Source organism: Augochlora pura, chromosome 6, assembly GCF_028453695.1.
Source record: "Augochlora pura isolate Apur16 chromosome 6, APUR_v2.2.1, whole genome shotgun sequence".
NCBI lineage: Eukaryota > Metazoa > Arthropoda > Insecta > Hymenoptera > Halictidae > Augochlora > Augochlora pura.
In genome coordinates, this window is record NC_135777.1 from 7,416,875 (window position 1) to 7,435,076 (window position 18,202).

Here is an 18,202-nt window from a genome sequence, read left to right on the forward strand (position 1 = left end):
AGGTTAGTACACTAAGAGCTATTACGTATCACTCGAATTTTCATACTCAAAGTTTTACTAAACAAAAAATCAGATGCAAAGTTCAACTGTCACGTGTTGCAATAAATCGATCATACTGTAAATTGTAATGCGCCTTTTACTCCATAAATGTTAAAATCCGTTTTCACTTTCGCAGCGGATCACAACGGCTCGATAAACGACGTCCGAGCATCAGAGTCAAGCTCTGTCATGCGGAAATCATAAGCACGTTCCACGATGAAGCAATTAAGAAAGGCTTGCATTTCCATAAAAAGTGTTCGAACCGACGGCGTTTCTCTCGTTAGAATGGTCATGAATAAAAGAGCGTCGCGAGCCGTAACTGGAGTATCCGCGGATGAACTTAGCTGTTCCCTGACTTTCTTGTAACGGGCGAACGTCTGTCCGCGAACGGAAAAGCGTGCGCGCGTTCGAGAAGATTAGATAGCTCGCTGGAAACGCGTCGACCGGTACGCGACCGTTGCAAATTGGAAACGATGGCTGGTTGAAATTTTTCGAAGCAGTGGTCTTCACCGTTACAGAAATCTCTCCACGGAGCGCGGTCGATGGAAGCGGTCGTCCCCCGGCGATTCGAGGCGTTGCAAAACCGATCGAACGAAATGGAAAAAGGAATGCGGTTGTCTGGTTTAGTCGAAAAGTCACGGTGCTTCCGGTTTCGACGTGGCTCCCTCGTTTATCGCGAGCAACGACGGAAAAAATTATATGGACGAGTAACGAGATGCCTTTCCGAGAATCGGAGGGGTTCTTCTTGCGTCTCGACGAGATGCAACGGAACGGTGCCAAGTGCGGAATCGTTCGTTTCCCTGAGCAAAAAGCTTTTTAAATGAGCACGTCGCCGGGTTCGCCGCCGCAGCGCGGAGAACTCTCGGCCGTAATTTTGCGCGTGACCGGAATCTGCTGTTACTTACGATAACGAGAGGGATTTTCGTTGTAAAAAGCGACCGATCGTCGGACAATCGCGCATTCAATCACGATCATTAGCGATTGTCAGCTTTAAAGACTTTATCCGACAGTTTTTTTTTTGTTCACCAGTCTATTTCATCGAAATCGAAAGCTAATGGAATACCATTAAACTAGCGCGAAACTAAACGGCCGAAGGAATCGCTCGGTGGACAACGATAGAGACGAATTATGCAATACATAAATAATTTGCTCGTTACGCGGGTGATCGCTTTATTTTTGCGGAGAAAAATGGTTGCGCGATTTATTTGGTTCTGTTCAAATCCGACGGCGACGTTTTATGGTACTATTTATTATTTTTACGGTTACAAAGAAATGTCGACGATACACACTCGAGTCATTTACAACAGAAATAAACTACCGTCTCGTATCAAGTAACTTTATCCTATAATTTGCCACGTAAAACAGAGTCTCGCGTAGAAAAAAAAAGCGTCGTGCAAATTGAGAGACTTTCATTCGACTCGAAACGATAGCAATCGTCGTGGGAAAACAAGCGTAATTCGGTTTTTCCCGGCTAAATGACAAAAATATGAATCGATCCACGGTTCTGCCTCTCCGTTTTTGCGTTCGTAATTCTTCCAAGCGAATAACGCGCGATACCCAGGGAAAAAAAGAAACGGGAAACAGCGTAATTCCAAAGAAACACGTACACACGTGATCGCTCGAAACCAGTGTTCGCGATCTATCCGAGCCGATACTTTCTACACCTTTAATTTACGCTATTAAAACGATTACCGGGCAAATTGTTACGATCGGAATCCATTTTCCCTTCTCCGTTCGCCGAGCAACGGTCTGGTACAGAGAGAGTGTATACCACGTATGATTTTCCAGCTGTTCGATTTTATCCGGCCAATTTGCGAAAACGGTAAATACGGGGCGATCCCTTATGGCACCGGAGCCCGCGAGCTGTTGCTGCTGCTGCTCTAGACCTTTCACATTCCTAGTAGCACAGTGTCATAAGAGACAACGCGCATTCTCGGATGCCAATATGGTCAAGGAGAACGGTACACCGTATCGTGCACCATCGCAATTATCCGCAGCCGTTTGTCTGTAAATTCAGCTCCACGCTCAACCCGCCGCTACCTGCGAATCTAACCTATAGAAATTATGGTTCGCCCTATCGTCGACGCGACGCGTTCGGCGACAACATATTTGACATGCTGATCGCGCGGTGGTCGCGGCGCATTGGCGTAGCCCAAATTGTTTAACATGCTCTCGGCCACCGCCGTTTGTTGTGGTGAAAGTAAATAATTTTGGCAACGCGGCGCAGCATTCGTTCCGTGTAACACGCGGATGAAATTGAAGCTGTGAGTTCTACGAATGTTATCTGGAACTTCGTTTAATTTGATTTCAACAAATAAATTTATTTTTAATATTTTATTAAAAGGAATTCAGTAATTGCAGGAGATTTATAATTGAGAAGAATTACGAGCAGAGCCTGTGAAACAACACAGAATAATTGTTAAATTGAAAACGTCTGTCATGTGAAACAGTGTTTCTAAAGGTAAAATTGTTTAAAAAATCAAATCAAATTTGTGCTGTGAAAGCTTTTCAGTGAAGCAAAAATTGGCTTAAAAGCACGGAAATAGTCGCATGTACCGTACGTTCCGAAAGTAGTGAAAAGAGTTCGATTATATATTACAAAAATCTTAAAAATAATAAAAGTATAATTCAAAAAGTTAATCCAAAAAGTTAATCCAAAAAAAATAAATTTTCTGTAAATGAAATTGAGGTATTAACCGCATATTTTTCATTATCTCTGAATATTTTATATTAATGCTCCCCAATAGTATTTTTCGTCCCTGCTTTATCACGAAAAAGCAACAATTTTTTCTCCTGTATTATCAGTCGATTTTAAAAGAACACGTATTAATATATGGATTTTTTGTGTTACAGTTAAGCTGTACCGTGAAGCAGACCAACAAGAAGCGAACGATACCAGTGATCGTGCGCGTGTCGGATATAAACGATAACGCGCCGATATTCATTAACACGCCGTACGAAACGACGGTGCCAGAGGTGAGCCACCATAAAGTATCCTATTCTCTCGAGTATAAGGAAGCGGTAACCGAATATTGTAATTACCCAGAAAACGGGCTGTTACAGAGCCTATAGTTGATCGACTGCTAAGTCTGCGGCGAATCAAAATGATCGTTTCGGATTTCAATTAACTTTTTTTTAATTTTAAAGAAAGCACTAGGAGATAATATTAATGCTTTGTGCATTATAGGTTCAGAAAACTATTTTGCAACTAGGGTAGATATTTACGCTGCAATAAATTCAAGCTATAGCGTTAGTTAATATGACAATTTGATGTTTCTTTACAAATTGAAGAATCGTTTCGAGAATCTCCAAATTATTTACCAAGTACATCATTTTATTAATCCTAATAAATAGTATTTCTAATAATTGGTAGAAATTTAGAAATACGAAACACCGTTTGAAATAATAATTTTCAGTGTATCCGAAAAAATACTACTACAATTAATAATCTTCATAAGTAACTATTTTCAATGCGTATGCACAAATATTATGTCATATAAAAAAAGAGTATTTCACTAACTATTTGCAAATACATTTCCAAACATTTTTACCCGAGTCAGAATTTGTCACATTTATGTATCAAAATTATTGTCAAAGTTGTAAGCGCAGCGTGTCGTTGTTAGAGAAAATTGCATAGAGATATTCACAACAGTTGCCCAATCGTGAAACGCGGTTTGTCAACGTGTCGGTGTGTTCGAGCGCGAGCGAAGTCGCACGTTTCCACGGTATTTGTCATTCGAATGGTTTTTCGAATGCATTTTGCCCATTATTGGAGCGAAGCAGCGGTGGCAACTCTCTGTGCTCCGACGCAAATGGGTTCGTGCACGCGCGCGCGAGCGCGCGGTCCTGGCCGCGCAAGGTGCACGTGTGCAAGAAAGTATCCCGAAGCGGCACACGAAAGTATCGTTTCGCTGTCAAAGAGGTAACGGTTGGCACGATGCTCGCGCGGATTCTTCTTCTTTTCTACATTCGCGGACCGTTATAATAGAAATGGCGCATATCTCGCGGGTACCGGTTGATCCAGTCAGATGCCGCGAGATACACTGGCTTCTCGTGTCGCTTATCTCTCTCTCTCTCTCTCTCTCTCTCTCTCTCTCTCTCACTCTCTCTCTCTGTGTTTCTTTGTTTTTCTTTCTAACTGTCCCCGCTTTTCGACATCGCGTTAACACGTACTTTAATAACCTGACATTTCATTTTGTATAATACCCGGTTATCCATGGAAAACGCTCGTAACGGTAGAGCAGACACGTCCGCAGTTATTCCATCACGCACGGACGATCTTATTGTAACACGTATGTTACCTGATCCAAGACAGTCGACGTCGCGTTAGGTAAGTTTACGATTGCTACAATTTCCAGTCGATGCCTTCCGTCCGGCTATTTTAACCAGTTAACTGTGGCGCCCTCGTTTAAAAGTGCGTACAGTTTTGTGTCGGCAGAATCGAGCCACAACGAGTATACTCGTCAATACACCAAATTTTGCCATTTCTCCATGACGAGTATACTCGTCAATCACAGTTAACTGGTTAACGAGAGAGACTGGTCGTTTGGGGGGGGGGGGGGGGCAATCGTTTCGGCTTTATTGAATGTATTTATTAACCCTCGATGAACATTAAACCGGCCATGCATCGTTGGCCGCGTAAAACGGGGCAGAAATTGCTTCTGCAATGGGCAAGTTTCCACAAGACCCGGCGCGAAGTAGCTCGTTTGAATACAAATACGCTGCTCCGCGAAGTTGAACGATTACTTTGGAACTCAGAAATTGACGATCAACGAACTTCTTTCTGCAGCTTCGCCGAACACAAAACCGACAGCGTTTCTATCTCGATTCAATTTAAAGGATAACGACTTCGCATTCTTGAGATCAGTTCTTTTTTTTAATTTTATACGATTTTTGACAGCAAGTTACAGGTAATTAAGTTTGGAGCTGAAAAATTTAAAAGAATGTTTACTAAAAATACTTTACCTTTAAAAGTTCATTCTTTCGAAGAAATATTTTACTTTCAAAAATAATATGCGATATAAAATAAGTATTTACTGTTTTCAATCTAAAAAATACTATGTTAAAAACTTAGTCATTTATCTGATATAAATAGCAATAATAATTCTGTTATAATTTAATAGTAGTCGAATAGGCGACGATTAAATCCTTGTGTACAAATCACGTGTGCTGTTAACACCGTGCGCGGCACACGTCGGAATTAGCGCGAGCGCATAGCGAAATTAATAGAAGGCCGGCATTACCTTAAAAATTGTCTAACAGGTTTCTGTAATTAAAATTTACTGTTATGTCTCTTTCGCTCGCTTCATTGAGCCGCGCGTTAAACGCGGCATCGCGAGAGGCACAGTTAGTTCCAACTGGTTGGTTCGGTTGTAAAACGACACATTTTTTCAGTGCCGTCGATCTTAGGTAATGGACTACTTTCGAGCCATCCCGTGATTGACGTGTTAGCAATTACACCTTATTACATTCGGAGAAGAAGCATGGTAATTTGCTTAAGATTGGAAACAGCAGTTGCAAGTGAACGACGACGTCAATTGCTCGGCTTCCTTCATAGCGCGTTAAAAAACGCTGCGCTAGAAAAGTTTAAACACACTGTACCGTGTTAAAGTTTAACGCAGTGAGGTTTAAAAAATTCAAATTATTCGACGATTTAAACAATTTCGTATATTAATCGGTGCTTCGACAAAATTCGTGCTTTAATCGATGTCTTGAAGTTTGTTGCGCAGCTCGAGCATCTTAAAATATTTTGTATTTTATATTAATTATATTATATTAACTATATAATATTACATTCAATGTTTCAACGAATGTCCGATCTGTCGATCGTGTTTCGGTTCTCACGGAGCTCGCCGAATTAAACGTGCAATCAAACAAATCAATTTTACCGCTCCGCTCCGCCAATGCTGGAAACACAGAAACAATTTCAAAACAGCGTGTCTTACCCTTCCATTAAATGTTCTCCCCCTCGATATCACCTGGGATCGTGGAAACGGAGAAAACACTTTCGATTTCGTAGCGAGAACGCGACGTGACCTATCGGCGGCAATTCCACGGATCGCGGGCTGATTTCTTGATCGCGTATCTCGGAGAACGCCCTGTCCATGATTTCTGTTTCAGCTAATTAATCTTTGCCGGGCAACCGGTTTCTCGCACGGAAAGAAATGAAGGAAGCGGGGATCATTGTCGTCGATAATAGCCGCGGTGCCGCGCAACTAAAAATCGATCGGATTTGCTCGGAGATATGCGCTCGTAAGTTCGTATCAGCGTACGTTCTACGGTAACCGCGAACCCATTCTGGTTCTCTCTTATGAGATTATAGGTTATGATGTATAGGGTGCTCTCTGTTACTCGGTTTTACCTCTTTAATCGAGTACGTCGATGATTCGTAATATCTGTAGCACCGAGAATGATTATTTAAAGACCGTTAGGAAACTTTGATGACGACATTGATGAAATGATAATTACCTTATCTTATTTTATCAATTACTAGCTTTGCACTTACACTGCCTAATCATTCTAATTTCTTGATATATATTTAATCGTCAACCGAATGCTCCATTTTCGGAGGACAAGAAAACGAGACATCCTACGATCGCCATTCGAACCAGACTAGCTCGACTTCTATGAAATTTCTCGAAACGGCACGGTTTCGTGGAAGGAAGACTTCTGTGAATTATCCCGCCGTAATGCCAGCGGGGAACTGCATTTTTCGCTGACGTTCATAAGACACGGTTTAGCCACGGCATATCCAGCCGTTCCGGTCGCCACGATTTGTCGAATTATTAATCCTGAGTTGCAGGTGTGTTTGACCTCGCGGTCTTTAATTAGCGCTGGACACTAGGTACACTGTCCCTCAAAAGCAGCAGAGTGTTAAGGGAAAAAGGAGGTAAACGCCAACTTTGTAGGCAAGTCTTGCTTCTGCATTAGTTATTATTCTCCAATGAATTTATTTAGGATAAATTAATATATGAATATTAATCATTTCTTTTCGATACATAAAATCAAGTAAAATAAAAAAGAAGTCAAATACAACTGGTACTTTATTTTAATAATTTTATTTGTATATAAAATTTGATGCTTTTGTTAACTCCATACAGACATTTAGGTAGATGTATGAATACAATAAATAAGGATTGCATTTCTCTTGTAAAACGAAGGATTTCTAATCATTATAGCTGTAAAAGGAATCATGAGGCTGATAATGAGAATCATTATCGTACAAGTATTGCATAAAACTTGAGACGTGTTCGAATACTTTTGAAGAACAGTGTACCCAAAGGAGAAGGTTCATTTCGCGGACGACGGGCGCACACACTTAAGTGTCCGGACGTCGATGTTACAGAATATATATACGCGCAACGTGTTCTCTATTTGATGTTTGCATTGAATTAAGGAGCCCCGGTATTTATGTGACTCATTTAAGAAGGCTTCTCGCCGTGTAAAATAGACACGAGTGGTATGGAGAAACTGCCAAGAGCGTGCGCGCGCGCGCGGTATAATTAGTACCGGTAATTATTTGTATAATTGTGATTGAGTTAAGAAATACCGGTTGATATAGCCCCGCGAACGAGAAAGCGAAGTCGAAGAACCGTGGTTAAATCGAAGCGAAGGAAACCGATGAGTGAACGGCCATGTTGCGAAGGCTGGAACGCTTGCGGCGATGGAACTATCCGACATTTAATGCGAAAAGTTCGTTCCGATACAACGAACTATATGTATACATACACACAATTGGTGTTTGGATAGAAAAGTTTGAGAATCTCGTATTTTTAGGTTAAGGTTAAAATGTTTTATAAAAATGCTAATATCACATTTTTAAGTAATTGAAGTTCATTTTGATGAATTAAAAATTATCTAGTAAATCAAGTATGTGTAGGTTATTCATTTTTATTTTGATATTTTTAATAAACCGATTGCGGTTAAATTACCATTTTTATATATTTCTTTGCTCCAATTAAAATGTTATCAGTTTTCTAGTTGCATTAAATTGTTATTAGTGAACATAGAAACTGCATATAATAATCTTGACAATATATTATAATTATTATTTTATTTATTTATTTTGTTACACGACTTTACTATTACTATTAAACTCTATTTGCATTTCTATATTTCTGAGTTCCTTCTGTATTAACGTTAAATAATATGGCGGCAGTAGAGGATTATTTACGCCCCCTTCGTTCCTTTTAAAATATAAAAAGCGATTTCTGAATATACGATAACAAATTGTAGCACAGTTGTCCGGCGTTACAACTGTTCCGTGCTTGCCATGTTTTCGCATTACTCCCCATTGTATCGCATAATGACGTAATTAATAGCGTGGCTGCGTTCTAATGATGAACGAACGATGACGTTAATCTTACGTAATCGGTATAATCAGTGACGTTATTATAACGGAACGAAGTATATAGGATAAATAAAATGGATTGAAAGAAGTGCTTCATTTTAGACAAATCAGATTTAAAGAATTTGAATAGAAACCAACAATGATATTAGAGCTTGTTAATTTATTCTTTTTCTTCCTTTACCAAGTATTCGTTAAATGCTGGAAAATCACAGATTACTTTATTTATTTATCCATTAAAATTATCAACAGGAAAGATCATTTTATATAACAGTTCTTTGATTTATATACATTTACTAATAATTTAAAGATAATTGATAAAATTGACAAATAATTTGTCAACGATTTAACAATTATGTCTATATACCACACCTGTAGAGAATCGGCATTGTTTACCCTCAAATGAAACGAGAAAAGGCTTTTATACAACTTCCGTAATTATACAAGTATTTAAATGAAAGCTACGAACAATGAAGAGAAAACTCGTTTGTTTGAAATAATGCAACGTCTTCTTTAGCAAGGAATTCTGTGAAATACGTTTGTTCTCTGTTGCAGCTAACACCGGTCGGTTCCACAATCTTCAAAAACATCGACGCCGTGGACGCCGACGCCGGTGTAAACGGCATCGTCGAGTATTCGATCGCCCCCGGTGACGGGACTGGGATCGGCAACAATGACGGTGTCGGTCGAAATAGAATCACAACCGCCGATGGATACGGTTATTTCAGCATCAACTTGCCTCATCAAGGCCAAGTTACTGTTAACCGTACCCTCGACTTCGAAAGAACGCAGCGATACCTCGTCACCATTTTGGCATCGGTAAGTAGTCGCATTTTATTGCATCGGCGAACAAATTCGTAGAATTTTTCTTATATAATTCTTTTTTGTATATTCGCGGAAAAATTAACAAAGTGGATAAGCTGTTCGAAAGATCTCTTTCAGCTCTATAAAACTGTTATGGTCGCCTTTTCGAATTATTTTTATTTTTCGAATAATTTGATTTTCTGGAATTTTTAAAGTTAGAAATGGAATATCCAGGAAGCGAAAGTCAACATTTTCGAATGTCTGCAATTGGCTAATACTACTTCAAAATTACAACCCCCTAGACCAAGGGGTTATTAAAAATTTTAAAAATTTGTTTAGAAAAGTGGTCGTAAAAGAACATCTTTATCATCATCTTACAAGCAGTAATAATTCGGTCGCCGACCATGACAAGCATTTCAGAAGAAAATACCCGAGGTGTAAACGTTTCCTCGATGTCAGAACAAACGTTGTTTCCTGATCCTCGACGCAGATGATAAATATCCTCCGAATGATAAAATTCACTCGGGACACATTTAGACGACGCGGCGTAAATAATTCAGCATTGAGAAATGCGTCGTTTGATTAAATCGATTGACGTAACGGAGTATACATATACGGCCGCGCAATATATCTGAAGTAAAAAGCATCCTTTTCGTATGAAGGTCGGTTAAACCGAAGCCTGACTCTGCCTGGAAAAATAAACGCGATGGGCTGTAACATATGGCCTGACAAAGCATCGTGGAATAACTATTACTTATCGTTGATTCGATGAGAAAAATCCACACGATTTTACTGTGTGACACGTGACCATCCTGATATCATTATCACGATTCTACAATTTATCACTGTGCCGGCGCCGATTACGCTTAACGGTACACACGCGTGTATTGAACTCGCGCCATTCAAAAGCTGTATTCGTCTTGTAAACTCAAACTAAACGCCGTGCATGAGAAAACAGCCTTAATGTTAAACGAAAGAGCGCCAGTGTTGCAAGTCGCTAAGTGTGTAAACTGAAGTCCGTGTACACTGCACTCGAAAAACTGTCGTGCACTCTAGGAATTGAAAATATAGTGTCGCTCGAGTGAATAGGTATAGTCGAAGTAAACTTTGCGAATCCAATATATTTATTTTCTAGAATAATAATGTCCAATGGAAAATTGAAGATTTCTCGAAAACGAAAAAATGCAACACTTTTATATTAATTCCCTGATAAGGTACTACCACGGCTCGTGTACTCGATTTTTCTCAGATTTTTTTCTGGCCTGCAACATTGTCAAAAAACAAATGATATACTTCGGAACCGTTTCTTGGCCAATTTCGAAATTCTAGTTTCCCAAGTTTGATTTACCTTCGCCCATCGATGCCAAATCTTCGCAATTGCAAAAGTGTTGAAAAATGTGGAAATTTCAATGTGGATTTCATTTAGCTTCGCAAAAGTTCGCGCGAATCGAAGCAGTCGCATTATATGCAAATAGGTGGTCCGACCTGGATACGAGTGGTGCGGCTGGACGCGATCCACCGCGTTTTATCCGCTCGTATTTTCCGCCCTTACCTTAGACGCTATTTGTCCATGGAAATCTGGCCGATATCCAATCGGGTTCGTAAACCGATCCGTTTTTCCTGGAATGGTTTCTTTATGCATATGTATGCATCCGTCGCGTATCTACACGCGTTACAGGTTTACTAGGCGACAGCGATCGAAAGAAACGGTCGCGGAGTCGCGGGATGCTTGTTACTTGGGGTACGTCATTGTTGGAATGTTTATACGCGTTACACGATCGTAAACATGCCGGCTTAACGCTTCGGTCCTGTTTAACACGTTCGGACGAAGTGGTAGTACAGAATTCCACGAAATCAATAACGCACGTTTTTTGGAGACGTTGCACGGCTATTTAAAATGGATGTCTGAGATTGCTCGAAACAATATTTCAATTTGACTCCACACTTTGGTCATTTAACATTTTTACTAAAAATTCATATATTATATATAATTAGTAATTATTGCATATTTAATAATGAAACAGACTTATTCTTTTAGTATTTTAATACCTATTTATTAATGATACCATTTAGACTACACTGTACGTATTTAGGAAAGCGTAATAAATAAATATAATCATAGGTTGATAAAATGTTTGAGCTAACTTTAAAATGAAATTTCAGAAAAACTTGCAAAAACAAGTATTTCGTTTCTACAGAAATTGAATCTGTCGCATGACTGTATATTGCCATGCGCGGACAGCTTTTCGTACGGTAAAAAGGGTTAAAATATTGGATCAAAAGTCTGGTTCGTTAAAAAGTCAACAAATTTTTTATGAAAATTGACATTTTCCGACAAAAGAATTCAAAAAAAATTTTGTAAATCTCTGAGAGATTATGTGTACGAATGCTGAAAATTTCATTGAAATCGGTTGACACGTTGTTACGAGCTCTAAACAATTAAAGATTAATATTCTGAATGTGTGTTTTCGATATTATACTACATTATCGATCCGGCTCGAATTTAATGGAACAATGCGCAATGGTTCGAACGCAGACTTTTAGTGATATCGTAAACTATTCATCAGAGAAGAGAGTATAATAACCGTTCCGCGGATTTTCTACGGAAACATCGCGTGCGGTTATTTAAAATTCGCCGGATAATAGATTTAACAAAGTTTGCCGCGCTTTTTCGATAAAGATCCGCCGTCCATTGATTTGCATAATAGATAGCGCGGCGCGCGCAGGCCTCGTCCGCAACATAAATGCAGCGTAAACAGAATTTTTAAATACCGAATATTGCCGACCAATGACTGCCGACGTGACAGCAAAATAAAAAACTATAATAAATAATTTTCAAAAAGTGATCATTCACATTATCTTACTAGATATTTGATTATTATATATAATATTTTATTTTCCAATATTCGTAAATTTCGCACGCTTTAGGATGATTCTAAAACAATTAACAAGAAAACTGCACTCAGTATAATTGATAAAACGCATAACAAAATTTATTTTCCAAATATATCGACGCAGCTAAGAGGTTAACAACTCTAATAAACTAAAGCACTTTTTTCAGTCAAATTAAATTTAAAAAGTCACGTTCTATGATATTAATAATTTTGTCGACGCACTTTACAGTTTACGGATTCTAATAAAAGTAGGAAGACAAAACAGATTAACATAAAAGTTAATTTTCAAATCTAAATAAATAATTTCGCCGTCCAAATATGCGTGACAATTATAGACGTGGCAATTACAGTGTAAAATATCCTACGTTTGTTGAAAAATGTGCGTTTTACAATCCAAATATTGTACAAATGTAAAAATGTAACATTGTACAGTTAAACAATTCCACGCAGCTGATTATTGCATTTTATAATTGTTCCTCGTAAAAGTTGTTCGCATCTACGGCGATTCGCAACGTTTAAACAGCACGCGTCCTCCTCCATAACGTTGCGCCGTTACGAAGGCAATCGGCCGACCACTTGACAGATATTCCATCCGACTAATTTCAGGTTTGACGTCATAAAGTGTTTTCCGTGAACATGAGGTGAAATGACCCGGAGAATTGAAAATTATACATTTCATTGCACGACGTCGTTAAGTGGCGTTATAAAAAGGGGTATCGTTCGCGATTAGTAACTATCAAGCACTCTGATTAAATCATTTCAGGGTCCCATTAAAAGTCTCATTAAAAGTATTATTCTCAAAACTGGTCTGCCCGCGGCTCTTTAATTTAATAGCGGATTAGATGAGGGAAGCTGCGTCAGGAAAACGGTCACCGTTCAATTAGTGTAGGACGATGCGGCAAGAAAGGACTGCGTGAGTCATCGAGACGAGTCACTGATCCTCTTCAAGCATTGCATACATTCGTGTTAACATATCGGTTTGGCCTATCGCCGTGCTCGCGGCGTCTTCCATTATTGTAATCGCCTTTTGTTTCAAATTATCTGCTGGTCTCAGCGCGTATATGCCACTCTATTGTGAAATGGGTTTACAATCGTCCGTAACTGAAACCTTTTGTAGAATATGTGGGTTTCATGACAAATTTAACGCATTGTGATTTTTATATGATTTATGAGATACGATGGAAATGCATGCGGTGTGATCTGAATTTATATAATGTTAATATAATAGGAAGTTATACAAATAGTGTAAAAAGTAGATTTTTTCGATTATATTTCTTTCACTATATATTTTAATTGTAGTCAGTATTGAAAATATTAACTAGTTGGCTAAGTATGGAAAAAGCTAGAATATTGATCATTTCAATATCTAATTTTGTTTAAATACATAAATAAGCATTTAAAAAATTAATGTAGAAGCATGTACAAAGAACCGACTTCTTCTGATTTATACGCATGACGAGTATACTCGTCAATACAACAAATTTTGCCACTTCTCCATGACCAGTATGCTTGTCGATCAGAGTTAACTGGTTAAAAAATGGTGAAACAATATTTGGATCAGGCGTTTTCGAGGGCGTCGTCTAATTGCGGATTCCAACGTTACCCGGAACACGGAGGTTAGCCGGATAATGTTTGAGTTTTTCCATCCCGCCGCGTTCGATACGCAGCTTCGGCACGCGTGGCGAGATTAGCAGGCTCCGATTAGGGTCAGCGCATGTAGATATTTGCATATCGCTTCCTACATGCCAACATTGTCCGCTCCCCGTTTGAATAGACTATCCCAGTATGCCAATTCACAAATTCTTTCCTCGTCGTATCATTCCTCGCTGCAAGGATATATTTATTAACACGTCGTCCACGTGATTGAGATTATCTTAAGTATGGTTTCATTTGCTACCGTGTTTGGGTGATCGGCCTAGTCAGTGCTGTCATCGTAAATTCTACTGTATTCGCTTATCGTAATTTCCACTGTATTCGATTATTTATTTATATTGAATTGTTACATTAATTTTGTATTTGTAAAAATGCCCAATACATTCATTAAGATGCGCAATATTTTGTTCGTGCATTATCTACGTCTAATGGAATATTCATATGGTTACGTACAAGTCATCAATATTAAACTTAATGCTAGTTACGCCATGCACGTATAATTACGATTTTCTTACGATTTTCGTGTCGTTTACGTCTGCAGTTCAGTTTCTATAATAAAACTTTCTGCAACGAGCGATTTCAAATAAATTATTTCCGTGGAACGTTTATTATACAAATTGTGGAATATCTTCGCTTTCACAGCAATTCTTCGTGATAAGAGCCTTAAAGAAAGAATTGATGCAGTCTTCGATAAGATAATAAAAATTTTTTATTAAGTTTGAAATTCTGGCAGAATTTTCGTTATTTGAAACGAAACATTGAAACTGAAACGTTTCAAAAAAGCGTTCCGCACGTTAGCAAAGTGCAAGAGCCGTATCAGTCCGTCGCATTTCTGCCTTGAATTCTATGTCATTAACATCCAGTCGGAATAAATTAACCGGTTCCGTAACAGTCGTGGACGTCGATGAGAACAAGGATGCAGCTCGGTGTCGTTCACTTCGAGGCGACGATGTTAATCGGATCTGTATCGATCTCGATCTCCGATCGTCGACTGTCTTGTAAATGTCACCGCCGCGCGCGCGCTCACGCGGGACACAGTGGGCTAAACAAAGAAACTCGCTTCGACCAGATAAACTGCGAATAGAATAAGCCGCGGCGGTGGGCTGCGAATATGGCACGACTTATATGCACCGGTGCATATGCACATGCAACCGGTAAGGTAGGACCAAGCCGCCTCGCGGCATTAGTCACCGTTCGACTCCCGGCAATGTAACGCGAACCCCCTGAAATTTCGTTTTCGTTCGTCGCGACGTGGCGAATATCGCGTGTTCGCGCGAGAGAACCGTCGCGGAAACGCGATCGCGTGTCAACCGACGGAAAAAGTTTCCGTAGAAAACTGTATCGAACATTCAGTGTATCGAAATTCAGTTCCCGTAAGCGCGCGCGCCATATTCATGTGTTGTAAAAGTGATAACGTGTTACGTGATTCTCGTTTCGCCGAGACATTGTCGCTGCGAACGGATCGCGGATCTATAACGGGCGATTTAATATGCGGCCACATTGTTCAGTCACGGACAGCGCCAGCGACAAAAGATCCTTACGTAAAGAATGATGCGGACGGTTTTCATTCCCGCTCGCTTTATATTGTAAATGTTTGATTTATTTTAAGCCCTTTTGTACTCCAATCCTCGAGTAGAAAAGGAGACGCGGCGGATTTTCTTCTTTTTATATTTCGCCGGTTTCGTAATTCAAATAGAAATTAAATATAAAGCTAAATGCGTTCTATTCTTTCTCTATAGATTGTTTAAATTATCGTTGTTTGCACTGATGCTTCAATATCATTATTGCACTCCAAACTCTTCTGCTTTTGTATCAGTCAACTTTTAGAGGTATAAATTACTCTGTCTTTATTTTTATCCGATTTGATAAAATCGGAAGCTGTTTTTACGATTTGACGGAAATTCGAAGTGAGAACTGATATATCGTACTTTTCCTATGCAGTTGCAGTATCGTTAAAATTAAATAATTTTAATTATTGATGCACGCTATCGTTCGACTAAATAAAAATAAAAAATACAGGAGTTAGATAGAAATTTCTTTCGTCATTTAACAAATCGAGTGCATAAAATCGAATGCATAAAATTGTCATAGAAATGTTATATAACCATAATTTACTTTGAACTCTTTTTTTCCGGCCTCCTTCATCCGTCGTAAAGAGAATCGATGCGAAATCTGTACTCTTGTTATATTCGTTGCTACGTCTATTATTAAAACTGTTCGAAGCTGTTTGCTATCATCGAGACTGCAGAGAATATTAATTTACCTCGAACTTCTTTTGTTCTGACGTTCTCGAAACCGGATATAGATAGCCGACGTTGGGTCTTATTAAAATTGCCTCAAGCTATTGAATCTGATATCTGCGTCATTTTGGGGATATCCTTTTAATTCTAGGACCCTCCGATTTTGAATTACGACGCTAGCATGATAGCTCTACGCGCAGGTGTTTTTTTAATTATAATAATAAAATTATATTAAATTAATTACAATAAAATTATAATAATAATAATAATAATAATATTATATACACATGTATAACGTATACTATATAATAATATAAATGTCCATAAACGCTGGTAGATAACGTCCATAATAGCGCCGAGTTGCAAAGGGTTAATACTCTCAAGATATTAACATAAAAAGGGTCACCTATTCGACTTTTATATTTATAATTTCTTTGCGTCCGATTTCGCTAGTAGATTAAATTTTGTCACTGGGATCGATTAAATATATTGACAAGGAAACGTCGGCATCTAATATCCTAATCAAGAACTGCATAATACAGACATCCGCTATATTGCCTTCAAGGTAATACCTATTCCATACACGATACCAGCTGTGTCTACAATCCTATTTCCATTACCGAAAATTGCCCTCGACGCTGCTAACGAGATTGCATCTCCCGCCACGTCCTAAAATATTTAATTAATTGCTACCGGAATGGTAAAGATAAAATGCAAAAAACTTGGAAAAAGAAAGTTTGTCATTCGTGTCAACGTAACATAACCTCAACAATTCTTAAAATGCAACCTTTATTATTACAAATAATATTTTGCAACGCGATAGAACAATTTCATTGGTGCCTCCCAGTCACCGCTCGAGTGCAAAGGGTTATATATCGCAAAAAAGAAAGCTTAAAATTAATGCTCACTCCAAGTAATATTGCTTTAATGTAATAGAATTCAGTATTTTGAATGTTTTAATATACTTCGCCAGAAATGCATGTTCAACAACAAATTTCACCATACTCGGTGGACGTCGCGAGCGAATTTGTACAGTACAGTGTACTATACTGTAAGGCCGGTGCTTGTTAAAGTCTGCCATAGCTAAAGGGTTAATTTACGGTCCACCAAAAGCGTATCAGGAATGAAATAGCGGCGACGCAAAGAATTTTCATTGTAATCCACCAGTGTCTCATTGTCACCGCGACGCTGGCCATCGCGTAGTTTTATCGCTTCTTTCGTCCGTGCCGCGACCATCGGACCATGTACAATCCGTGCTGTTGTTCGACAGATTTTCCAACGCGTCTCGCGCGACAAGTGTTAAAGGCGTTTCGTGAATCCGACGGATTAGGGTGGCAGTAAACGAACAAGACACAGTAGGCGTGTCTTGTAACCTGCGTGCCCAGTCGACGGTGACTATAGTTACTATAGTCACCGTCGACTATAGTTACCGTGTCGTTCGTCAAAGCGGCCATGCATCCTTAGCATTCGCGTTTAAGCACCGCCGTTAAATTGCAACATTCCTGCGGTGCTCTGTAAATCACATTGGCCCTATGCATCGTTAGGCGGGGCCACGTGATCAGTATCAAACATTACAATTAATTTAGTAAATGTGATTATCGGACAATTACTGTGCCGGTTGTGTCACGAATTAATTGCAGAAACACAAATTTATTTTAATAAAATTTAAAAATGCTTCTTCGATTAATTATATATATATATTAATTAATAAATACGAAATTATTGATTGATGTCCTGTTGTCGTTGTAAAAATAACAAGAAGTAAACAACATGCTGTAAAAATTACGTAAACGTAAAAACAACATTAATTAACAATTGTCGCATTATTATTCAAATAATTTTGAAATTTCTACTCAGTGAATTTATTCGATAAAGAATTAAATAGATGGAATTAATGAGTTACTGTAATTCGAACAAAACACCGGTGAATTCGTTCGTATGTTTTAGTTAAATATTTATCGGAAACAACTGGAATAATGGCCGCGCGTGTACCAGGATCTTGAACGTGGCTCGCCGAACAAGATGCAGACGTCGAGCTTCCGCGAACAAATTCGCGAGACATATTGCGCACGCAAATAACCGGAGTCGTGTTTCCCGGGCGTCGTACGCTCCGCCGATTTTATCATTCGCGAGCTCTGTGATTTCGCTTCGCGACTGCCGCCGCAGGTTTTTACCGATCATCCGGGACAGAGGTACGAGCGCGCGAGACTCGCGTGTGCAACCGT

The 18,202-nt window shown here is 39.0% G+C and overlaps 1 protein-coding gene across 4 annotated transcripts in view; it reads left to right on the forward strand.

The window, feature by feature from the left end:
* The window catches only part of Cad99c (cadherin 99C), a 131,370-nt gene that overhangs the window by 92,124 nt on the left and 21,044 nt on the right, over nucleotides 1-18,202 (forward strand). For 3 of the 4 annotated variants that reach the window (XM_078182296.1, XM_078182295.1, XM_078182299.1), the window contains exon 1: nucleotides 14,936-15,323. Coding sequence is in view for 1 of the 4 variants with exons in the window: in XM_078182294.1 (XP_078038420.1) it covers nucleotides 2,893-3,015; nucleotides 8,942-9,205 (387 nt within the window). In the remaining 3 variants the exon portion in view is untranslated. Of the gene's footprint in view, nucleotides 1-2,892; nucleotides 3,016-8,941; nucleotides 9,206-14,935; nucleotides 15,324-18,202 lie in introns of those variants that run through there. The other variant, XM_078182294.1, reaches the window with a different exon arrangement.